This window comes from Heterocephalus glaber, unplaced genomic scaffold (assembly GCF_053883595.1).
Source record: "Heterocephalus glaber isolate CG9 unplaced genomic scaffold, H.glaber_assembly_v1.0 deba00000621, whole genome shotgun sequence".
Classification (NCBI taxonomy): domain Eukaryota; kingdom Metazoa; phylum Chordata; class Mammalia; order Rodentia; family Bathyergidae; genus Heterocephalus; species Heterocephalus glaber.
This window is the reverse complement of record NW_028258153.1, coordinates 6,307,122-6,332,391: the sequence shown is the minus strand read 5'-3', so window position 1 is coordinate 6,332,391 and position 25,270 is coordinate 6,307,122. Positions and strand designations below refer to the sequence as shown.

At 45.7% G+C, this 25,270-nt stretch overlaps 2 protein-coding genes across 13 annotated transcripts in view; one reads left to right on the top strand and one right to left on the bottom strand.

Moving 5' to 3' along the window:
* The window catches only part of Rnf25 (ring finger protein 25), a 10,152-nt gene extending 8,584 nt beyond the window's left edge, over window positions 1-1,568 (bottom strand). For both annotated transcript variants that reach the window (XM_004864575.4, XM_013065470.3), the window contains exon 1: window positions 1,398-1,568. In XM_004864575.4, coding sequence (XP_004864632.2) covers window positions 1,398-1,438 — 41 coding nt within the window. In that variant the 5' untranslated portion in view covers window positions 1,439-1,568. The remainder of the gene's footprint in view (window positions 1-1,397) is intronic.
* On the top strand, window positions 1,518-25,270 carry Stk36 (serine/threonine kinase 36). 11 transcript variants are annotated; one of them, XM_021244269.2, is made up of 27 exons: window positions 1,518-1,663; window positions 2,260-2,431; window positions 3,333-3,473; window positions 3,578-3,655; window positions 4,660-4,790; window positions 5,450-5,699; window positions 7,144-7,237; window positions 7,524-7,693; window positions 8,116-8,303; window positions 8,814-8,913; window positions 11,170-11,313; window positions 11,524-11,703; window positions 12,626-12,723; window positions 13,188-13,293; window positions 15,427-15,577; window positions 15,757-15,884; window positions 16,393-16,497; window positions 17,535-17,633; window positions 17,718-17,806; window positions 18,083-18,146; window positions 18,343-18,453; window positions 20,382-20,456; window positions 21,368-21,539; window positions 21,797-21,944; window positions 22,177-22,324; window positions 22,945-23,691; window positions 24,903-25,270. In XM_021244269.2, exons 2-27 carry the CDS (start codon window positions 2,348-2,350, stop codon window positions 25,044-25,046), a joined length of 3,945 nt encoding a protein of 1,314 aa, XP_021099928.1. In that variant the 5' UTR covers window positions 1,518-1,663; window positions 2,260-2,347; the 3' UTR covers window positions 25,047-25,270. The 11 variants fall into 11 exon arrangements, with proteins under 11 accessions (XP_021099928.1, XP_004864628.1, XP_021099927.1 ...); XM_004864571.4 differs by having other exon boundaries at window positions 21,365-21,539; XM_021244268.2 differs by having other exon boundaries at window positions 13,188-13,320.

Genomic DNA, 25,270 nt, shown 5'->3' with positions numbered 1-25,270 from the left:
TGTCTCCCATAGCATGACCTATATCATAATTTCTGTTTTAAAATTGTTTTTAAGCCTTAGGTAGAAACCTCAAAATATAAAATATAAAGCTTTACACTTACAAGAGTGGAGTAGCTCTGTTGACATGGGAATGGAACCCCTGAATCAGAGCTTGCAGTATGACAGGCTGCTGCAGTCACTGCTGCCCTCTCATTGCTCAAAGTGTCCCCTCAGAATCTTAAAGTTACCCCAAACAGTGAAAACTGCTAGTCTAGATGGTCTTAATAAAAGTCAGCACTGGCTGGGCTCCCTGAACTAACTTAACACTGAGGTATAACTCTTTGAGTTTCAGTCAGGAGGCTTTTCAATACTTGGCCCATCCTACCTGTGACCTAGGTCCTGGCTGTGAGATACAGGATGGAATGGTAATTAAGTGGTAACACAAAGGGTGTGTGTGTGTGTGTGTGTGTGTGTCACAGTGTGTCCTGGTACTAAGAATAAAAGATCTGGAGTCAGACCTGGGTTCCTAGTAGTAACCTCAGATCTCCTCAGATCTTCTACTCTCAGAGTTATTAATAAAAAGAAGCCATAGATAGGTTACAAATCCATGGTGATGTTCTTAAGTACTCCAAGGTAGATGCCACACCCACTTTTTCACAGCTAAGAACGTGTCACAGAAGCTAGTTAGCCTGGTCTGTATCACACAGCTAATAAAATGTGGAGTGATCCCACACTTACCCTATTTCCAAATCTTAACAGTACTTACAGGTTCTGGTCTCTTAAAAATCCTTGAGCCAAGGGCTACGAGGACTTCTTAGTGGGGTATAAGGCTTTATTCTGACAATAGCCCTCATTAGTGCTGTCGGGGACAGAAGGTTGAGGAAAACGTGGGAGAAAATGGACTAAACTTGGGCAGGGGATTTAGCTCAGTGGTTTCGCTGCCTGCTGTGCAAGCTCAAGGACCCGAGTTCGATCCCTGGTATCAAAAAAAAAAAAAAAAAAAAGACAAGAAAATGGACTAAACTAAGGGGCAAACAGGGACTGGAGGTGGAGGACGTTTCTGGAAGTTGGGGAGGTCTGATGAGCAGGTATCCCTCAAGCTCCTGAGAAAATTTATTTTAGAAGAGAATGAGAGAAGGTGGGGCCAAAGGGGAGGTAAAATAATCAAGCCAATAAAGCGTGGCGCCAACTGGCCAGGCAGGTGCAGACCCAGAATCCTCTCCCATCACCGCCCCTCCACTCTTCGGTTCCCAATTCAGAATCTCGCCTAGGAAGAAGTGTCAGAAGAAGTGTCAGCGTCTCTGCCACCCCGATCCCTCGCTCTATCCCTTATGACCACCGTACGGACCGTCTGTAGTCGCCGCTTGTTCCTCGCAACGGATTCAGGAAGCCGGCAAAAGCCCATGACACAGACTTACCAGTCCTCCTCCCCTATAGGGACCGACGCAGATGCCGCCATGTCTTCTCCGGCCAGCAGCCGGAACCGGAAATACCTTTAGGAAAGGCGGAGACTGAAGGGGGGCGTTGTTTCTAGGCAACCGCCGACTCCAGGTCCTTAGTGGGGCCTGATGGCGATCGCTGTCTTATAGTGCCCCGGGAAGTGCCTATGGGCGGTCCTCGTCTCTCCCACACTTCTAAGAGCCTTTGTCCTCGGAACTAATGACAGTTCTAGCGAGTAAAACCGGTAAGGATGGGAGCCTAAAGAGACCGGCATAGAAGGGTAGAGAAAAATGATAGGTCAGGCAAAGTATGTAGGCAGCCAGAGGGGACTAGAGGAGAGGCCAGGCAGGTGTCCCTCGGCCTGAAGAGTTTGGAGCTCCTAAACTGGCTGAAAGAGGAACTCCTAGCCGGCCGAGCGAGAGAACAAGGGGTCTGGGCAGGGGTGCTGAGGTTGGGAATGGCAGGGATTTGGGGGAAGCTAAAAGGGGCGGGGCGGGGCAGGTGGGCGAGGCTAGTTTGAGGGAAGTGGGGAACAAGTTATCTTGTGGGTGCAGGGCTTGGGTGGGAGAGTGGACAGGAGACTGTAAAAAGGGAAGGAGGGCCAGGGATTTAGCTCAATGGTTTCGCCGCCTGCTGCGCAAGCGCAAGGACCGAGTTCGAGCCCGGTACCAAAAAAAAAAAAGAAAAGAAAAGAAAAAAGGGAAGGAACTCCAAGGAGCCGGTCTGTTTGTTCAAAGATCTCGTCATCTTTCCATCCACACCACTCTACCATATTTTTAGGCCTGGATTATTGTAAAAAAGTTTAGGCTGCTAACATTTACCCTTCTGCGCCCTTGCCAGGCTTCTCAGATGCATGGAACTGTCCCTGGATGTGTAGCTCTTCGCCACTCTCTCTACCTTCTTTCTGAGAGATCCTGAAACCTTTGTCATGGAAAAGTACCACGTGTTGGAGATGATTGGAGAAGGCTCTTTTGGGAGAGTGTACAAGGGTCGAAAAAAATACAGTGCTAAGGTGGTGAACAAAGATATTTTTTGAGTGGGATTCTGTGTCCCTAATTCTAGTGGAAAATGGAGCCAGACAGTTGGATTTATACCAATCTGTATTCCTGAGGCACTGACTTCTTACAGAGTTTTATCTCTGAAGTTGTATTACTTAGGTTCAACTTCCAGTTACCTCCATTTAAAGCCTTAGCACTATGGACTACTTTTCTGTTTCTCAGTTTCTTCATCTGTAGAATGGAGATAATAACTGATTGATGCGGTTTGAGGATTAAATACCTCGTCACACTAAGTCACTTAGTACAATACTTGACACCTGTAAATAACAAATATTATTATTAGTCTATCATACCATGCAGAAAGAGATAAACCATGTGAACTCTATTCTTCCCTCTTCATTTTTCCTTCTTTTTCCCTCAGTCTCATCTTGAGTCTTTTGGTTAGATCAGAACACCTCTCTAAGAATCCAACAAAGGGAGCCAGACATAGTGGTACATGCCAGTAATCCCAGTACTGTGGGAGGTTATGACAGGACTATCCCAAGTTCAAGCCCAGATAGGGCAATTTAGTGATTTAATGTGTACCTGTCTCAAAAAAATTAAAATAAAAAGGGCTGGTCATAGTGTGAAAGTCCTGGGTTCCATCTCCAGTACTGGGGGGAAAAAAAGAATCCAGCAGAGGGATATGTTTGGGAAATATTGTTTCCACCTGGGGTGGGCAGTGGTGGAGGTGGGGGAGGGAGTCGAGCAAGATCAAAATATCAAGGGGAAAGCAGAGATGGGAAACTAGCAGATGTGATAAGAGTTGCTCAGACTATTTAAAGTTGAGTTTTAGAACTCTCTGGTTAAGGTTGAAATTCTAGCCTTTTCCATAGTTGTAGTTAGATCTTGACTCTTTACTTACACCACTGACAGGTGGTGGCCCTGAAGTTCATCCCCAAACTGGGGCGCTCAGAGAAGGAGCTGAGGAATCTGCAACGAGAGATTGAAATCATGCAGGGTCTTCGTCATCCCAACATTGTGCATATGCTTGACAGCTTTGAAACTGACAAAGAGGTGTGCTTTGATGGTTTGGAATCACTTCTCAAGCACAAGGGTCCCAGGAATTTCCCAACCTCAGAATGCATGAATCTATCACTCTCATTGCCTTCTCCCTGTAGGTGGTGGTAGTGACAGATTATGCTGAGGGAGAGCTTTTTCAGATCCTGGAAGATGATGGAAAACTTCCAGAAGACCAGGTATGCTTCCCATACCTGACCTCTCTCCAGGTGGAGGATGGGTAGGGCAGGCCGAAAGGCTTGAGGGTCTCCATTTTTGAAGACTCCTGACAAGAATGCAAGATACCAGGGATATATATAGAGGCAATGTGGTATTAGAGTAGAGTGTGTGAACACTGGAGACATAATATATGAGTATGAAGCTTGGTTTCCCTGGGACAAATTAATCTTTTTTGTGTTTAGTTTTTTCATTTGAAATTTCATTTCTTTTTTTTTTTTGTATGTATGTACTTTTTTTTTTTTTGGTACTGGGGATTGAACTCAGGACCTTGTGCTTTCGAGGCAGGCAGTGGCACCACTGAGCTAAATCCCCGGCCCTCCAGCCCGTGTATGTACTTTTTTGGGGGGGCCAGGGATCGAACTCAGGACCTTGTGCTTGCAAGGCAGGTGCCAGAACCACTGACCTAAATCCCCGGCCCTTGTTTTTTTGTTGTTTTTTTTTTTGGTATTGGGGACCTTGTGGTCCTGAAATTTCATTTCTAATGTCTACTTCATAAGGCTATTACAGGGACTAGTGAGTTAATTTACATAAAGTATTTAAATAGGTGGCTAATTTTTTTTTTTTTGGTACCGGGGATCGAACTCGGGACCTTGCACTTTCGAGGCAGCCGCTGGAACCACTGAGCTAAATCCCTGGCCCGAATTTGTATTGAATGTTTACTATGTGCGAGGCACCATTTTTTTTTTTTTTTTTTGAGAAAAGATCTTACTATGTAATTCAGGCTGGCCTTGAACCCACTATATAGCTCAGGCTAGCCTTGAATTCACAGGGATCCTCTTGCCTCAGCCTCTCGAGTTCTAGGATTACAGGCATGTGCCACCATGCCCAGCTAGCAGGAATATTCTGCGCTCTGGGAGAACAGGGAAGATCACCTTAGCTGTAGTATTAGGAGAAGTCTTTGGGCTTGTCAGCTGGCTCCTTTCACTAACCTTTTCTTTCTTCCTCCCATCTGTTCGACCCCTAGGTTCAGGTCATTGCTGCCCAGTTAGTGTCAGCCCTGTACTATTTGCATTCCCATCGTATCCTACACCGAGACATGAAGCCTCAGAACATCCTCCTTGCCAAGGGTGGTGGCATCAAGCTCTGTGACTTTGGGTAAGGTTTCTGAGCTTCCAGTTCTGCAGGGAGCCCTAGACTATATGCATGACTTACTTGGGCCTCAGTTTAGAAGCTGGAGACTGTCCCTTTTGTTAGGTCTTTTGGAACTAATCAAAGATACTCTCTCTATTCTGGTGTGGGATATCTCATACAATGACAGGTAGGAAATGACTGTTTTAGTTACTTTCTTGTTGCTGAGACACAATACCTGACACTTACAACTTAAGGAAGGAAAGGAGTTTTACTTTGGCTCATAGTTTGTAGAGGTTTCAGTCCAGAGTACACTGACTTCAAGGCAGCACTTCTGGCAGAGGGATGTGGCAGAGTACAGTTTGCTCATGGCATGGTAATGGAGAAGCAGAGATCAAGGGAGGAGGGAGGGGGAATAAACCTTTTCAGGCCATGCCCTCAGTGACACACTTCCTCCCACAAGGGTTCACCTCCCAGCATCACGTTTAGCTAATCTTGATTAACCCACTGATAAGTATCACATCCCTGAAATCCAGTCACCACCCAAAAGGCCCATCTATGAGCACATGAGGCTTTTGGAGGACATCTAGATACAAACCATAACAATGACCATATTTAGCTTTCTAGTAATGACCAAATCCAGAATATCTTTTCCCTTTCCATTTCCATCTGATCATCTGCTGCAGATTTGCCCGGGCTATGAGCACTAATACAATGGTGCTGACATCTATCAAAGGTACACCACTCTATATGTCTCCAGAGCTAGTGGAAGAACGACCATATGACCACACTTCGGACCTCTGGTCTATGGGCTGCATTCTGTATGAGCTGGCTGTGGGAACCCCTCCCTTCTATACCACGAGCATCTTTCAGCTGGTCAATCTCATTCTCAAGGACCCTGTACGCTGGCCCTCCACCATCAGTCCCTGCTTCAAGGTAATAAGACTCAAGGGAGAGTACTTTTTACATCAGAAACCTGTGTCCCTCTACTTCTGTTTTCTTTTCCAAAATCCTTTTCCAGAGCTGGGGCAAGACTTTGCAAGCTGCCTTGCTATTCTCCTGTGGGGATTTATTCTAAGAGGGTATTCTTGGGTCTGCTGAACTTGAGAATGGTAGCCTTTCTTTGAGGCAGGTGTGCTGTATGACAGTGGTGGTGAACCTATGGCACACACGCTGCAGTGGGCTATTTGTATCATTGAAAGCTCCAAAAGGTTTGCCATCACTGCTACATCACAATGGAAAGGTAATTTCAAGATACCAGAGATAATGGTCCTTTTATATGTCCTCTGTTCCACTTATTTCCTCTCAGATGCAATAGCTAGATCATATCGCTTGAAGTTGTCCACACTACTTTCAGTGTCCTTCAGATATCAAAATGACCAGTGATGGGGCTAGCTTGGTGATTAGGGGCAGATGACAGAGGTGGTGCCTGTCCTTGATAGCTAAGTCTCAGCAAGCTGACAAATGGGAGGGATGAGGGAGGAAGAGTTTGTTCTCTTTTTTTATTTCTTATCTAGGTCAAGATTATGGTCCATCAATGGAATTTAAGTGCAATCTTCTCCCAGAATAAAATCTTAATATAACTTTGCTTTATCTAATGGTAAAAAGGGAAAGATTTCTTCCCAATGTATTTTGTTAGACCCAAACAGTTATCAAAAAGAATCTAAAGAAAGAATCCTTAATTTGAGGAAGTGTCCATAAGATACTCATTCTTCTTTAGGGCAGATCTTCAGGTGTCTTCAACAAGAGCCATAGTTATACAAATCCCCTTGTTTTAGAATAGTGATCAGAATCTAGTAGTGCCTTTTATTCTTGTTTTAGGCCCAACTGAAGATTTTCCCAAGGGTAACTCATAACAGATGTACACTTTTGAGAGATAGTCTTCTAATCTCTCCACCATCTGAAGACTTGATGAAAGATTTCTGGTCTTGAGTGTTTCCAAACATATTTACACCATTACTTAAGTATGTGACTGTGTTTTTAAACACAGATGCATCTGTTTCTACACAGCCATGAAGAAACCATGAAAGGGAGGGAAGAGTTTGGGATGCTTTTGAATGTTTGGTTTCTAAAGGTGATTGCAAAGGTGACAACTCCTCTTCCAGTTTTTTCTCTCTTTTTAACAAAGCCATTGACCTTGAGATTTCTGCTTTTACTTTTGGGGTCACAGAATGTCCATGAACAGGAATTGGGTCTCTGTAGGAGGTGAGGCTATGGTCTGTCTGGAAAATGAGACCTAAGGAAAACATTTTTGAGAGTGTGGTTGAGTCTGCTCTGAGAGTAGATGCAGGAATCTTTATTTGCCAGTTCTGCTAATAGGTTAGACAGAACCTAGAGGGAAGAGGAAGAAGGGCTGATGGAGTGTTGTTTCTCTCCACAGAACTTCCTGCAGGGGCTGCTTACCAAGGAACCCCAGAAGCGTCTGTCCTGGCCAGACCTCTTGCATCACCCCTTTATTGCTGGTCGTGTCACCAGTGAGTTATCAGAGTTCCCAGGCCTCTGACACTTCCCAGTATTTTCTCCAGTCAAACCTCTATTCTTCAGTATCTGAATCCAACATATCTTCTTTCCTCTACGAGCTTAAACTTCGTTCCTAGTTCTTCTTAGCCTACCATTTGCCATTCTTGCTCCCTCTTTTTCACTTTGTTTAAATGGCTTCCTTCCACAGAAGCCTGGAGGCACTGAAGTTGTCCCTAGCTAAGTGGACATGGTGGATGAAGCTCTAGAATAATCATGTCCTTCCCCCTTCCTCCCTTGCAGTAATAACGGAACCAGCAGACTCAGATTTGGGCACCCCATTCACCAGTCGCCTACCCCCAGAACTTCAGGTTCTAAAGGATGAACAGGCCCATCAGCTGCCCCCCAAGGGCAGTCAGTCTCGCATCTTGCATCAGGCCTATAAATGCATGGCAGAAGAGGCCAAGCAGAAGGTGTGTGGGGTATAGGAAACTATGTTAACATGACCAGGCTAGTGACTAAGAGAGTTGGAGAAGGATGACTTTCTAGTTAATGGGGAAAGGGCCATAAGTAGAATCCATACTGCCCTATGGCAACCACATAGGTTTTTTTTTTTCGGTACCGGGGATCGAACTCGGGTCCTTGCACTTGTGCAGCAGGCAGTGAAACCACTGAGCTAAATCCCTGGCCTCCAAATAGGTTTTTTGTTTTTGAGACAAGGTCTTACCATGTAGTTCAGGCTGGCCTTGAACTCACTGTGTAGCCCAGGCTGGCCTCGAACTCATGGCAGTCCTCCTGCCTCAGCCTCCTGAGTGGCAGGACTACAGGAGTGCACCGCCACGCCTAGCAGCAACCAAATAGTTCTGATCCAGTATCTCCTCCTCACCTCCCACAGAAACAACAGAACATAGGACTTGCCCTTGAACAAGAAGATAAGACCAACAAGATGACCCCTAGCACAGTCCCTACGCCGGAACTAAGAGGCACTCTTGAAAAATCAAGCCTCTTGGCTGGGATCTTGGCTTCAGAAATGAAGAGCAGTTGTGCTGAATGGCAGGCTGGAGAGGCCCCCTCTGCACCTCGGTGAGGAGGGTATAGCTAGGGGTCTCAAACTATGAGGGGAAGGTATCTCACAGATCTTTGGCTCTAGCCAAGGTACATATGACCTGGTCCTTTCACTGGCTATTGCCTAAACATAGACAGGGCCTTGGGGATTTGAGTCCTAGGTTCTTAATTCATTCATTGGGAAACTTGAGGACTTTATCTTTTTTTGTGTGTCACTTACACTTTGAAAGGGAAAAGATCATCTGCATTCAAAGGGAAGACTGAGTTAAAAGCTAGAGATGGAAACTATAATGTAGACTTGAAAATAAGGTCCAGCGTGGGAGAACAGTTAAGGATATGTTCGTGGATGCCAACATATCCTATACTGGCCATATTCCATATCCCAAAAGGAAATTTCCTCTGTCTATCTGTATGTCTTGTTCCTCATTCTTTTCCTGGGATGGAGGTGGTGGTGGTGGTGGCACAAGTTAATAAACCCTAAGCCTCGTCAGTCTAGAATTCATTCTATGCCATGGCTTCTGCTGGCAGGGAAAACTGTATCACCCCAGACTGTGAACAGGCATTCCTGGAGTTGGGACCAGAGGTAATGAGCCAGCAGAGCACAGATGCAGGGGACCTAGAAGACAAGGTGAGTCCTAGGGTTCTTCTTGACTTTCCCTGCCATAGGATGTTGGGTCTAGCAAAATGTTTTTCTAGAGCAGGGATACTCTAAGTATCAGCTCTAAGTATGAGTTCCTGTTGTGTCAAAAAAGTATTTTATTATCATTTCATAGATTTTTAATTGCACAGTATCTGAACATATAATTCTGAAAAATTAGAATTCATAGGTGAAAATTAAGGTCCCAAGTTAGGTATAGTGGTGCACATCTATAGTTGCAAGTACCCAGGAGGCTGAAGCAGAAAGATGGCTTTAGCCTAGGAGTTCGAGGTCAGCTTGGGCAATGTTGTAAGACCCCATATTTTAAAAAATAAAAGAATTAAAAGTTTTCTTTGGGCCATATGTCAGTTCCAGAAGTGACTTCTATTACTAGGTGAAAAGGTGTATCCTTCCAAACTTCCTCTACTTTTCCATACATCTATCAGCATACAAGAAAATCTATTGTTTGTCTTTACATTACTGAGTTCATCCTGTATGTATTTTATATCATTCCTCTTTTTACCATATGATCTATTTTAGGGCTTTTCCTACATCAGAGCATATAGTTCTCCCTCAGTCTTTTATGTTTAAGATTGTAACTTTTTATTTTGAAATAGTTCATCTTAAAGAATAATTCCTATATACCCTTCAGTTCCTACATACAATTCCTACATACTGTCCTTGTGGTCCATTTTGTACTACTAAAGCAGAATACCTGAGACTGGGTTTTTTTGGGGTTTTTTTTTTGTTTTTTTTTGTTTTTTGAGACAGGGTCTCAGTTTGTATCAGTCTGGCCTGGAACTCACTATATAGTCCAGGCTGGCCTCAAACTCTCAATAACCCTCCTGCCTCAACCTCCTGAGTGCTGGGATTATAGGTATGTGCCACCATGCCCTTCTTCTTTGCCTTTTATGGCTAACAGTTTTGTTTTGGGGGTTTTTTTGGTACCAGGGATTGAACTTGGGTCCTTGCGCTTGTGAGGCAGGTGGCAGAACCATTGAGCTAAATCCCCACCCCATGACTGACAGTTTTGAGATACATGTATTAATCCATTTTTTATTATGATAGCTAAATATATGAGGTTGGTTAACTTTATAAAGAAAAGAGGAAGCCAGATGTTGAGGTGCATGGCTGCAATCCTAGTACTCTGAGAGCCTGAGGCAGGAGGATTGCAAGTTTGAGCCCAGCCTGGGCAACTTAGACCCTGTCTCAGAATTTAAGAAAAGGCTGGGGATTTAACTCATTGCAGAGCCCTGGGTTAAATCCTAAGTAACAAAATAATTACTTAAAATATAAAAAAGAAAAGAAAAGAAAAAAAAGGGATTATTTAGCTCATAGTTTTGGAAATCCGAGGGTCAGGCGTTGGCATTTACTTGGCTCTGGTGAGGACCTCATGGCTGAGGATGTCAAGGCAGTGAGGGGTAGGAGTGGGAAGAAGGATCACATCTCACACTTAGAAGCCAGAGAAAGTAGGTGGGGCCAGTCTTAGGGCTTTATAACAGCCTAATCCCAAACTGGATATATAGCTCAGTGGTAGAGTGCTGCCCTAGCTAGCATTCACGAGGTCCTCAATTCAAAAGAGAAATACCTCATCCCTTCCAGGGATTGCCTCCCACTGACCTACTAGGCCCCACCTCTAAAAGGTTCCACTGTTTCCCAGTACCTCCTCACGGTGACAAGCCTCCAGCACATCAACCTTTTGAGAAACACGTAAACCACATCCAAACCTGAACAGTACTGTTCCTCAAATTGATGTTTCCTCATTGTTAGATTCAGGTTATGCAGTTTTGGTAGGAATACCTTATAAGTGATGCATCCTTGATACTACAGTCTCTTTAATTACCTTATAGCATTTCCTATTAGGGATGGATTTTGGTTTATTATTCCCTGACCAACTGACTTTAGGATACTTCCCTTATTATATCAACCACACTGTTATGGACATCTCCTAGGTATGTCTGCACTCCTGGACCCCTTACACTATCAGTGTGTCTGATAGTGACCGAAGATATACACCTGTGCTGTTTGTAGTGACTTCATAGATCCCCAGGTTTCTAACTCCAGGTTGGGAGCTGTGATCCTGAGTCTTGCATGTTCCTCTTGACCTCCTGTATTTTCTTTAATTTTTTTTTCTTTTTGTACCAGGGATCGAACTCGGGTCCTTGCACTTGTGAGGCAGGTGGCGGAACCACTGAGCTAAATCCCTGGCCCCTCCTGTATTTTCCTGTTTCCTCCATTGTGCTTTAGGAGCCAAACCATAATAGTGAATGGCAGCGCCTACTAGAGACCACTGAGCCCATTCCTGTTCAGCTGAAGACCCCTCTCGCCCTGCTGTGCAATCCTGACTTCTGCCAGTACATCCAGAGTCAGCTTCGTGAGGCCGGAGGGCAGGTAATGGGCAGAAGGTACTGTGAGTGGCATTCAGAACTCTGCAGAGATGAAGTATTAAAACACATGCACTAAGTCGGGCAGAGTGGTGCACACCTATAATCCAAACATTTGGTCTGCCTTGCCAATATCTTGAGGATGTTTGGTGTCTGTAGCTCTCCTTCCTTTACCTGTGATAATACCAATAACTGTCTCTTCCATCTTGTCACGCAGATCCTGAAAGGTATACTGGAGGGTGCTACCCACATCCTCCCTGCACTCCGGGTCCTGAGCAGTCTTCTGTCCAGCTGCAGAGATTCTGTTCCCTTGTATTCCTTCTGCCGGGAGGCAGGGCTGCCTGCGCTGCCGCTTAGCCTACTCAGGCACAGCCAGGAGAGCAACACTATCCAGCAGGTAGGTGCCAGGTTGGGAGCATCTAAAGATTGATACGTGATCCTTTTCCTTGGGCTTCTCTCCCTCAAACTAATGTCTCTGTTTGGCCCAACAGCTTTTATTTTCTTTCCGTTAATCTTTCTGGGGTGAGACAGGTGGTGTCGGTCATGAAGTAGACTATGTATGTCAATATATGAGAGCGGGGAATATGAGAAACTAGAGATCACCTCCCCACTCTTGTTAGCTCTAGCCCATTGTGGCCTTGTGGAAATTTGGGCCTGTGTGCTGGATCTTCCAGTTTTCCAAAAGAAGGTAGAAATCCAGATTTCTGTGTATAATTTCCCAATATTTAGAATATTTTGCTTTGGAATGTTGGATCATGGGTCTTATTGACTTGACAGAGCAGGATACTGAAGTTGATTAGCTCCTACACAGTCATTATATAAATGGTCACAAGGACAATGAAAAGCTAGGATTGGGCTGGGGATTTAGCTCAGTGGTTCCACTGCCTCCCTCAAAAACTCAAGGACCCAAGTCTGATCCCTGATACCAAAAAAAAAAAAAGAGTTTTTTGAAAAATAGAACCTTCTACATTTCACAATCTTGTTCGGGCAAAAGAAGACATGCTAGATGAAAAAAACATTAAAATATCACAAAACTATGTATTATTTTATTTATTTATTTTTTGGTATAAATAAATAAATAAAATAATAGTTTTGTGATATTAAAAAAAACAAAAACAAGACATGTTTACTGGCTATTTATAGCCCATTGGCTGACACTTTGTCACCTCTTGACTCTCTGCCCATACTTCTTTCCCTACTGTCCCTTTCTGTTTACTCAGCTTGACTAGATCTCTGTATACCTTTTTTAAAAAAACTACTTTTCCTGTTCTCCATCACCCACATTGCCCTTACTATCTCTCTTTTCTCTTTTCCGGCAGCAACCTTGGTATGGGACCTTCTTGCGAGACCTGGTGGCTGTGATTCAGGCCTACTTTGCCTGCACCTTCAATCTGGAGAGGAATCAGACAGGTGACAGGTGGGATCAGAGAAGCTTTGCTCCATTGGCCAGTTTGGCCTTAGTTCCTACCCCATTTCTTTCCTTTCTCATTAGGAAGAAACCAAGTTAAGAGAAGTTGCGATTCGTGACAGGGTTAGAGATTAGCTGAATTGCCCTCAGAATTCAGCTGGTCCTTGGGAACCTTGAGACATCTCTAGGTTTATCCAAGGACTTTCAGGTTCTAAGAGTCAGTAGTCACCATGGCCCTAAATAAAAAAGTCAAGATGTGAACAATCTAGAGAAAATGGCAGAGAAGGGTTTGGAGGGAGTGTGAAATCGTGTGTGTATGTGTGTGTGCGTGTTTAGTAGGGAAGAAAGAAGGGAGCATTTTGATGTGTTCCTTGGCAGAAATTATCCTACCTTCCCAGAATTGAGCCATTCATCACATCTGGGCTTTTAGCAGATTAATGAGAAGAAACTATGGGCTCATTTTTTTCCCCCAGCCTGCAGGTGTTTCAGGAGGCTGTCAACCTCTTTCTGGACCTGTTGGGGAAACTGCTGGCTCAACCAGACGACTCTGAGCATACACTGCAGAGGGACAGCCTTGTGGTAGCCTACTCCCACCTCCAGATTTCGGTCTCTCCTATATTTCTGTGTGTTCTCTCATCCCTTTGTTATGACTGTAAATGGTCAGATCAAATTAGTACAGCAAACATTTTTGAATTCCCACTGTGTTCCATATGCCATGTGAGTAAGAGAAAGTCCCTGTCTTCAGGGAACAAGGGGTGGTCTAGTAGGGGAAAGTAGGAAGTACATGAGGCTGGGCATGGGGCCGCATGCCTGTAATCCCAGCATTCAGGAGGCTGAGGCAGAAGGATTGCCATGAACTCAAGGCCAGGCTGCACTACAAAGTGAAACTGTGTCTTTAAAAAAAGAAAAAAGAAGGTAAGAAAGTACATGAGAACTTAGTATAAAGTACAGATCCACTGAAGAAGATGCCATTAACCCTTATTTGGAGGGTCACGGAAGAAATCTTTAAGAAAGAAATCAGGGCCTGGGATTTAGCTCAGTGGTTTCGCTGCCTGTTGCGCAAGTGCAAGGACCCAAGTTCAATCCCCAGTACCAAAAAAAGAAAGAAATCATCTCTTGTAGGATTTGAAGAACACATAGTTTGCCAGCTGGCTGAGGCAGTGAAGTAGGGGAGGACAGAAAGAGCAGCTGGTCTATAGGGACTTAGGCATTAAGCAGTTTGGCATATTGCAGAGGACCATAAGTAGAAGTATTTTCTCTTGGCTCTTGCAGATCATCTAGCATTTCTCAACCTTGTTTGTCCCAAGACTAGTAAACTGTATGGATTCACTTCCTAGGCCCTGGAAATGAGGACAGGAGAATGGGGGGTTGAATGAGAAAACAGCTGAGTTCTCAATGATCTCAGAAGGAACAAGTAGAGAGGAACATGTGCAAAGAAGTAAACGATTTCTTGATCATTATTCACATGGTAATTGAGAGCACAGATCTGGGATACATTCCTGCCTCCAGCTACTCAAATTTTTTAGTCTGAGATCCTAACTTCATATTCCTTACCCTTTCAGTCAGAAATCTTTGAATGTCTAAACTAAATCTCAGTCAGCAGTTGATCATGTTATTGACCAATACTTCTCATGTCACTGTATAGTGAGGAGTAGCATAGGGAGTTTGGAATAATTATCCTTCTTCCCGAAATTCCAAATCAAGAGATTTAGAATCAACTGGGATGAGAGGATTCCAAGAATATCTAGAAATTCTTATATTCATGGCCCACAGATTACATTTTGAGAAATATCATTTGGGGAGGAGCTGATCCAGAAGATAAGAGGGTTGGCTGGGCACGGAGTTCAGTGGTGGAGCACATGCGTAACATGTGCAAGGCCCTAGGTTTGATCATCAACAGAGAAAGAGAGAGGGAGAGATAGAGAGGAGAAAGAGGGGAGGGGAGGAGAGGGAAGAAGAAAGAGGAAGAGGAGGTGGAAGAAGAAGAGGAGGAGGAAGAAAGGAAAGAAAAAGGGAGATTGAGACGGAAATTCTTGTCCTGCAAACATGAAGTCAGTATAGTTACAATTCATTTATTGTGGGTATGTGCAAAGAATGCTTAGAATTAGACAACTGTCCCATTTTCTTCTTCTCCTTCTTCCCTTTCTCCTCCTTTGTATAGGCATTGATCCTGAGGCCTCATACATGCTAGGCAAGTACTCTACCACTGAGCTATATCCCCAGCCCTTTTTATTTTTATTTTTTATTTTTTATTTTTTTTGTACAGGGGATCGAACTCAGATCCTTGCGCTTGCGAAGCAGGCACTGGAACCACTGAGCTAAATCCCCAGCTAAACATATTCCTGGTTACATTTCTGAACTTACGGATTTCAACCCGGTGACATATTAAAATCACTTGGAGAAATTTTTTTTTTTTTTTTTTTTTTTTTGGTACCGGGGATTGAACTCCGCTCCTTGTGCTTGCGCAGCAGGCAGCGAAACCACTGAGCTAAATCCCCGGCCCCAGCCCTTTTTATTTTGAGACAGGATCTTACTAAGTTGCCCAGGCTGGCCTCTGATCTGATCCTCCTGTCTCAGCCTCTCAGGTACCTGGGGTTACAAATGTGCCCAAAATCCTCTATTCCGAGCTTCTCTGGATATTCTTGGTTCTTACCACTTAGCTCATTCGGTCTTCTGATGCCCCAATGCTGCCTCTGCCCTTGTCTCCTTCAGTGCTTTGTTGTCCTTTGTGAAGCCATGGATGGAAACAGCCGGGCTATCTCCAAAGCCTTTTACTCCAGCCTGTTGACCACACAGCGTGCAGTGTTGGATGGGCTCCTTCATGGCCTGACAGTTTCACAGATTCCCTTCCACACACCTCCAGGTGAGGGGTGGGCAGTTTCTCTTGGCTTCTTTGTTGTGTTGGTCCTGCTCTGTTCTTCCTGCTGCCATCACCTAGAACAGTGCCTGGCACGTAGTGAGTACTCAATAAATCCCTGAACTGAAAGAGAATGGAGACCTGAAACAACCAGATCTCACCTGTGTTCTTTGCTTTCTCCACAGAGACCCCGTCCATGAGTCAAGCACTGAGGGAGCAGAATGAGGATCTGCCTGGAGCCATTTCCTGTGCCCTGGCAGCCATGTGCACTGCTCCCGTGGGGCTGTCCAGCTGCTGGGATGCCAAGGAGCAGGTCCGAGCTGCAACTTCTTGCTCCTTTTTTCCTGCTCCCTAGCAGAGTTGGAGAGGCTGGCCCCAGTTTCTCAGAGGAACAGAAAAACAAACTTTTATGCCTCTTCTTACACAGTAGTTCCAAAAACAGATGCTGCCAGCTTGGGCCTGGGACACTTGTACAATATGATGTAGCCAGAATTCCAGAGCCTGTGGCTGGCTGGTGAGGGAGAAAGCTCAATGATAAACTACCCAGGTGGTGAGACTGCTGATTGGAAGGGCTCAGGATTCAGTTTTCCTGTTGTCCAGTAACATTGCCTCCAGTACCTGCATAAATTGAGACCAAACTAGGCCATGACTTTTGCTTCTCCATTGGCCATGAATACTGGGAATAGAATGGGGTATGATGTTCCTGGTGACCCTTGTAAGAGAGACCAGTAAGGGATGGAGAGTCTTGGTCACCTGGAGATGTGTGAGGAATAAGTGGAATAAGAGAGATCAGATTGAATCTCTTGAGTTTATCCCCACAGGTCTCTTGGCATTTGGCAAATCAGCTGACTGAAGACAGCAGCCAGCTCAGGTCATCCCTCATCTCAGGCCTGCAACATCCCATCCTATGTCTGCACCTTCTTAAGGTACTTCCCAAAACTCTCAGAATCTTGGCTTTCCTTTCTTTTCTTCCTCTCTCTCTCTCTCTCTCTGTCTGTCTTTCTTTCTTTCTCCTACAACAGAGAGGTAGACAGACAGACACAGGAATTTAAGAATCCCTTGGAAAGTCAGGTGTGGTGGCACACCTGTAATCTCAGCACTTGAGAGGCTGAAGCAGGAGGATCACTGTAGGGAACAGGGAAAGAGGACGTTACTAGAAGCTCTGCAGTAAGTCCTAGTCTCCTTCGAGCCACGGCAGCACAAGGCAAATTACAGGAAAGGTAGAAAAATGAGACTGAGAAGAAGCTGAGATTCGGGTCTGATCAGTGCTGCTCTGAGCGGCAAAGATGAAAGCCCCCAGCTTACCGCACCTTTTATTCAGTACATCGGGAGAAACAGATGTAACAAATGACTTGCAGAGAGTTCAGTACATCCTGTGTAAACAAGAAGTAAGGATCCAAGAACAATGAGGAACTGAGTAGATGTTTGTTCCCCCAGTATGTTTCCAGCTGGTGTAATCTTGTCCTGGAGAATCACTGCATCACCGGATCACTGAGGTCTCAGTTGTGACCGGAGGCCAAAATGGAGTTATGTCTCGGAATTCCATAGCTGGGTTGTAGGCAGAACTAGGCTAACCAAATGATTTTACCCTAAAATTATGTAGCATTGCTCCCAACAGGTCACCGTGAGTTTCAGGCCAGCCTGGGCTACACAGTCAGTTCAAAGCCAGCCTGGACTATGTAGCAAGACCCAGTCCTTAAAGAGAGAGAGAGAGAGAATATCCCTTGGAGGACTCCATTCTGCTTTTAAGTCTGATCAACTCAGGTGTCTCCATGTTAGCCAGTCTTCACCAGAACTGAGAAATGTCCCTGTCTCACTATCTCAAGCAAGAGGCAGGAGTCCTTCACACTCCCAAGGTGGGCACTAGCTCCCTTGAGTGATTCACCTGCTTTTCAGCTGAGCCCCTCCATCCTAGAGCCTGGGGATGCTCTGCCCCCTGACAGACTCCTTCCTGCTCCCCTAGGTTCTCTACTCTTGTTGCCATGTCAATGAGTGCCTGTGCCGTCTTCTAGGGGAAGAGTCCCTGGCCTTGGAGTCAATGTTGATGCTAGTCCAGGGGAAGGTAGGCCAGTAACACAGGTGGGCACCCCTTGGCAGCCTTACTGTTTTACCTAGAGGTTATTCTAATAGCTAAGTTCCTTTGTAGGTGAAAGTAGTGGATTGGGAAGAGTCCACTGAAGTGGCGCTCTACCTCCTCTCCCTTCTTGTCTTTCGGCTCCAAGATCTGCCTTCCAGGTGAGTCATAAAGTCAGGTCTCTCCACTAAAGTCTTCTCCCACATAGCTAACCTGGACACAGTATGGGCAGTAGCACTCTTTAACCACTGCTTAGGAGGGACTAGGATCTAGAGAGGGAGGGTTTCTAAACAAAGAACAGACCTGGGTTCCCATCAACTTGGGGCTGTGAAGATGGATGTTCAGCCTAGGCAAAGAGCACAGTGCAAGGGAGAGGAAAGGCCACTTACCAGCCTCCTTTAATGCTCTGCATCCCTCGGTGTATCTCCTTATTCCAGAATGGAGAAGCTAGGCAGTGAGGTTGCTACCCTCTTTACCCACTCACACATCGTCTCTCTTGTGGTAAGTTTTCAGCCTTCCCCCTCCTCCCTTTTACCCCCACGATCTGTCCTTTCTGGGAGTGGGGCAGTCACACTCCCATTTGAAGCTGCTTGTGGAGGCATTTTTCTGGAACAGGTCAGAGACATGAACCCCCTCTGGCTGTCCTGAGCACCATTCAGATTCTGATGGTCTTTCTCCTTCACTGCCTGTCCCACAGAGTGCAGCAGCCTGTTTGTTGGGACAGCTTGGTCAGCGAGGGGTGACCTTTGACCTCCAGCCCAGGGAGTGGATCGCTGCAGCCACACATGCCCTGTCTGCCCCTGCAGAGGTGAGGCCTACAGGGAAGGCACAGACACATTTTCTCCAAGTCAAATACTAGAATCGCTAGCAAGCCTGGATGAGAATAAGGAATGGAAAAGGAATCAGGAACTGCTTCCTCCCCTAGCCTTTTGCCCCCAGACAGTTAGGCCCCTCTGAGCTCAGACTGATCAAACTTCACATTTCTTCTTTTTTTTTTGGTACCAGGGATCGAACTCGGGTCCTTACACTTGCAGAGCAGGCGGTGGAACCACTGAGCTAAATCCCCTAAACTTCAGATTTCTTATGCAGGGTTTTGAAGGAGGGAGGTGGGGAGGGAACAAAGGAGGACAGGAGACTGATCAAAGTTCTCTGAGGTGTTAGCTTTCCCTGCCTGCTTCAGTCTGTCTTGTGGTTAAAATCCTTCTGATACTTGTCTTCTCCCCTCCTACTGCAGAATCCACTCTATTTTCCCCACTTTTTCTTCTTAACTGGGATGAAGAAGGGATGACACACTGCATCTTACGCAGGAATCCAGTCCATTTTGTAGCCTTGTTTCTGTTTTCTCCCTTTCCACATCTTTCCCTTTTCCTTTTTAGTCCCTTTGGAACTCATATGTCTCATTCTGTAAAAAGAAGAATAGATTTCCTGTTCACATTATTGTCATATACATATGGATTCTTTATAATCTATAAAGCACTCTTGCATATGTTATCCCACAGCATATGTGGAAGATAGACAGAGCATGTAATAAGACTTATCTCCTTTTCTTTGATGAAGTTGACCTTCAAAAAAGGTCATATAGGGCTGGAGATTTAGCTCAGTGGTTATGCCACCTGTCTCGAAAGCACAAGGACCCGAGTTTGATCCCATCCCCGGTACCAAAAAAAAAAAAAAAAAGGTCATATCATTGGTGATAGCACTAACATTTATCTAGGAACCTACATCCAGACCCTGGAAGTAATCAGAGACACTCCCTTTCCCCCATTATTTTGCCTCTAAATGATTCCCCCAGGTCCTATTTATTCTACCTTCTAGTTGCTTCTCAGGCCTCTCCCCTCCATGGCACCATGGCAGTTTATGTACATGACTTCTCTTTTCTAGTCTTTGATGTTTGTCTATGTAAGTATCTCTCCTTTTAGCCCTCAATTTTCCATTTTATTCTCATTACTGCCACAGAGTTTTTTTTTTTTTGTATTGGGGATCAAACTCAGGACCTTGTGCTTGCGAGGCAGCCGTGGTGCCACTGAGCTAAATCCCTGAGAGTGAGCTTTTTAAAAGGAAAGTACAATTATTCATTCAACCAATGTTAATTGAATGCATAAATATGTATTAAGTGCCCAACACTATTCCAGACTCTGAGACTATAGCAGTGAGTAAAAGAAACAAAAAAATTGCTCATGCAGAGTTTACATCACGATCATGGCTTCCCACTGCTTCTAGGATAAAGTCCCTGTGGCTACCCACTGCTTCTGGGAGAAAGCCCAGACTTAGTTGCCTGCTACTCAGAGCTCGTCCGTTGCCTGTTGGCTGTATAATCCTGCTACACTAACAGAGTTGCCATTTCCAAATTGACTGTGGTTTTTCATGCCTACCTGCCTTTGTATAGGTTATGACTTCTTGAAATGGTCTCCCTTCTGACTATCACATTTTCTAATCTGTCTTTAAAATTTTCAATGCATCAGTTTTTTACCTCCAGCAGCCAGTATTAGGCACTCTCAGCTGTGCTCCTAACCTCTTATTTAGCAAGTATCTTCCTAATTATGATTTCTTCTGTGTCTGCTTATGCTACCAGACTATGTCTTTAGGACGTACATTGAATGAATAGGCAGATACTGAGACTTCTATGGCCAGAAAACTCTTCCCACTCTGCTGGGCCAGGGAAGAGCTTTTCTACCTGACTAGGAGTTGGGTGCATCCCTCTCAGGGATCTGTATTCTTCTTGCCTCTCTCCAACAGGTCCGGCTGACTCCACCAGGTAGCTGTGGATTCTATGATGGCCTCCTCATTCTTCTGCTGCAGCTCCTCACCGAGGTACAGGTGTATCTTGAGATGGATGAGAAGAAAAGAGAAGAAAGTGGGCAGTTTTTTGAGTTGCTAGATACTAGGAAGGAAGAAACGACCTACACTTGCTGTGCCTGCAGTAGTCTTATTGCTGTTGCCCCACCTGCCCTCAGTAGGAGCTCTTTGAGGGAAACCATCAAAGCGCATTCCTGGAGATCCAATGAGGAAACCAACAAATTCCTCATTTTGGACTTTTTTTTTTTTTTTTTTGCTGTACTGGGGATTGAACTCAGAACCTTTTGCTTTCGAGGTAGGTGTGGTGCCACTGAGCTAAATCCCTGGCCCTGGGATTTTTTTCTTTTTTCTTTTTTCTTTTTTTTTTGGTACTGGGGATCGAACTTGGGTCCTTGCTCTTGCATAGCAGGCGGCAAAACCACTGAGCTAAATCCCTAGCCCCTGGGATATTTTTCTTTTAAAAAATATTTTTAAAGTTTTCTTTTATTGGTCTGTGTACAACTCAGCCTTGGCATGAGCTGACTCCAACAGGACAATTCCCTGGTTTTCAGCAGGCACGCACATGTCTTGTGAGGTTCAGGGAATTAAGATATGATAAAAGAAAATAAGACAACAAGGAAATACTACGTGGGAAGACAGAAGTTATTTCTGTGGCTCCATTTCCTTATAGGTCAGGGACAAGAATGAAAAAAGGCATTTGCCAGGTGTTGTAGCACACGCCTGTGATCCCAGCACTTGGGAGGCTGGGGCAGGAGGATCACTGCAAGTTCCAAGGCAGCCTGGGCACTCATAGTGTGTTCAAGGCCGGCCTGAACTACAGGGCAAGACTCTGTCTGGAAAAAAAAGAAAGAAAAAAAGTGGCATTTGGGCATTTGGACCCCTGACTTCTGCCTCCCCACCTATTCATTCACTTTTGTTTCCAGCAGGGGAAGGCCAACCTGATCAGGGAAGTGGCTACCTCAGAAATGTGGACCATTCTGTGGCACCGCTTTTCCATGGTCTTGAAGCTACCTGACAAAGTGTTTACACAGGAAGAGGACCTGTCACTGTCTAGTCCACCGAGCCCAGAGCCAGACTGGACACTGATCTCACCCCAGGGTATCTATCTACTAGCATAGCCTCCTTTTTGGGGCCAGTATATGGATCCTGCTTCAAAAGGAGGCAGCCTAGAATTAGGTTAACCCACAGAGAGACATCTGTTGGTGCCACCTGAAAAGAGGATGGCAGAGTCTACAAAGGAGCTGGTCGAGGATGGGGAAGGGACTGGATAGGCGGTAGCTCTGGGAACCACAGAGAAACAGGAGCATCTGGACCTCTTGCCTGCATTGCTAGGTCTTTCTTCTTGGTGTTTTTAGGCATGGCAGCCCTGCTGAGCCTGGCCATGGCCACCTTCACACAAGAGCCCCAGTTATGCCTGAGCCACCTGTCCCAGCGTGGAAGTATCCTCATGTCCACCTTGAAGTACTTACTTTCCCCCAGCTTCCTGTATCACCTGAGCCAGGCGTGAGTCTGAGATAAAGGAAGAAGAATTAGCATTGGTTGGGGCAGGGTGGCAGGAAAGAAGTAGCTGACAGCTTGAATAATGAAATGGGAAATGAGGTAAAGATTAGGCTAGAAACCTGAGAAGTTGCTGAGAGTAGGGAAGAGTTCTGGGGAAGGAAGTTTGAAAGTAAGGGAAGCATCAGAAGGGTAGGTGACCAAGACCAAGTCTGTTCTACTCCATCCCCTCCCTTAGGCCTTCCGGGCCTGAGTTTCTCCCTGTCGTGGCACTCTCTGTCTGCCAGCTCTTCTGCTTCCCCTTCTCCCTGGATGTGGATGCTGACCACCTTGTAGGAATCGTGGCTGACCTCAAGAATGCGGAAGTTGCAGCCCTCCTGCTGCAGGTACATGGGAAGTGGGAGGGAGGGATAGATGGCCAAGTCTTTTGTCCTCTAATTCAGTCCTCAACAGTTCCAGGGCTCTCTTAGGTCCCTGTAAGAGTGGAACATCTGGCTTGATCTAAGAATTGGAGTGGGGACAGCATGCAGACCTGAACAGAGCACGCAGCTGGAGCTGGGCTATTGTTTCCTCTTTCCATCAGTCTTTTACTTGGCTCTTTTTTTTGGTACTAGGGATCAAACTCATGACCTTGCGCTTGTGAGGCAGGTGGGGTGTCACTGAGCTAAATCCCCAGCTCTTTACTTGGTTCTTTTGGAGTTCAGTGGGAAGAACATCCTAGTCCCAACACTAAAAGCTCAGCTCAATTACTTCCTTAGTAGTTCTTGGTATTAAGCCATGGATCTTTGGAGGCAGAGACGAGCCCTTGTGGACTAAGAAGTGAACTTGAAAAGAAGCTGCTTTCTTGGCTTTCACACGTGTTTCACGTAGTGTGCTTTGGGATTGGACTTCCAGCTCTCCTTAGCTTGGCTTTTCTCTAGCTTTTAGGCTCCTTCTTCCTAGAAGTGGTGAACTCTCCCTTTCTCTAAACTTCTTTTACCTGCATCCCCATACTGCATTCTCCCAGGTCTGCTGCCATCATCTTCCATTGTCACAAGTCCAGCTACCCATCAGCCTCCTCACACACCTGGCCCTCATGGATTCCACCTCTCTCAACCAGTTTGTGGACACAGTGGCTGCCTCCCCTAGAACCATCATCTCGTTCCTCTCTGTTGCCCTCCTGAGTGACCAGCCACTGCTGACCTCTGACCTCCTCTCCCTGCTGGCCCACACAGCCCGAGTACTGTCTCCCAGCCACTTGTTCTTCATTCAGGAACTCCTGGCTGGCTCTGATGAATCCTATCAACCCCTGCGCATCCTCCTGGGCCACTCAGAGAACTCTGTTCGGGCCCGTACTTATGGGCTCCTGGGACACTTGCTCCAACACAGCATGGCCCTCCGTGGGGCACTGCAGAGCCAGGCTGGACTGCTGAACCTTCTGCTGCTGGGCCTTGGAGACAAGGACCCCACTGTGCGGCGCAGTGCCAGCTTTGCTGTGGGCAATGCAGCTTACCAGGCTGGTCCCCTGGGACCCGCCCTGGCAGCAGCAGTGCCCAGTATGACCCAGCTACTCGGAGATGCTCAGGCTGGTATTCGGCGCAATGCTGCATCAGCTCTGGGCAACTTGGGCCCTGAGGGGTTGGGGGAGGAACTCCTCCAGTGCCAAGTACCCCAGCGACTCCTAGAGATGGCATGTGGAGACTCTCAGCCAAATGTGAAGGAAGCTGCCCTCATTGCCCTCAGGACCCTCCAACAGGAGCCCTGCATCCATCAGGTATGGCCCAAGGGACATGTGAACTGTGATGATCAGGGCCCTGTACTATACAACCTTTCTCTGAGATAGTCTGTAAGGAGTTGGGACATCTAGAAATCCAAGCTTGCTTTCTCTCTGGGTGTAGGGAACTCAGGCACAAGGAGTTTTCCATTTACCATCTCCCACCCTAGAGAAGGGAGAGGAGCTAGGACATGCCTGAGCTATCAAAGACCACAGCTTCTGTCTTCAAGAGGCTGTACAGGAGGGAGATGAGGGAAGACCAGAAGATATTGAGGCCACGAAGGTGCCAGCTATTTTTTTTAGTATCATGCTAAACATTTTACCTTTATTACCTAGTTTAAGCTGTTATTACCCTCATTTTGCAGGTGAGGGAACTGAGGCACAAAGAATTTAGTAACTTGTCCAAGTTACAAATATAGCAAATCTCAGGAATCTGGGTCCAGAGTCCATACTCATTTTTTCTTCCCTGTACTGGGGATCGAACTCAGGTCCTTGTGATTTCAAGGCAGGCGGTGGAACCACTGAGCTAAATCCTCAGGCCCCAAGTCCATACTCTTAACCGCGGCTTTATTCTGCTGTTTCTGTTCAATTTTCAATGCATGAGGAGCCCAGTGGAAATCACATATCTACCTATGATAACACATTATAATGGTACAATGTGGTAACATTGGGTAGTTCCTGAAGAATAGAAATTTGGCATGATGGTAGTGATATTGTAGGCGTTTCTGGCAATCCACATGGAGAAATAATAAAAGAGATTCTTCTTTGAAAATAAAGTGTTGGGACCCACTAGATCTAAAGCTAGAAATTCAAACTTTGGAGCTCCTGGGGACAAGTGGACGGGTCCCTTGAGGCCTTGGTTTTATGGTCTGCAACCAAGATACTGGAAGTAGACTTCTGTCCTCATGATTCCTGCCTCCAAGGTTGCTCTTCTCCCATTTAGCCTATTTTATTTTTCTGAAACAGGATTTCTACTGTGTAGCACAGGCTGGCCTCAAAACTGTGGTGATCCACCTGCCTTAGCCTGTCCTGAATGCTGGGATTACAGGCATGTGCTGCCATACCCAGATTCCTTTCTGTCTATTCTGAGTCTCCCAAATCCATCTCTTTTTCTTCCTTTTCTGAAATGGGTATTGGTGGTTTAAAGAGTACCCTTTATACTACCATTTCTGAGCCTCATGGCCTATTCGGTCATCTGCTCTGTTCCACAGGTGCTGGTGTCCCTGGGTGCCAGTGAGAAATTAGCCTTGCTCGCTCTGGGGAATCAGTTACTACCAGAAAGCAATTCCAGGCCTGCCTCTGCCAGACATTGTAGGAAACTCATCCACCTGCTGAAGCCAGCCCACAGCACATGATTCCAGGTTCCTGGGGTCCAGCCTCCAGCCTTCCTTGCCCTGCTATTGCCAAGTCTTCCTTATGATCCTTCACAAGTCACCAACTCACCTGAGGGCTAGAGACTGAAAAAGAGTGACAAGCTGCCAACTCTTCTGAGAATGAGGAACTAGAAGAGATTTATACATAAAGCCCCTTCTTTTTCCAAGATTCAGGATCATTTCAACCAGTAAATTTTATTACTGTC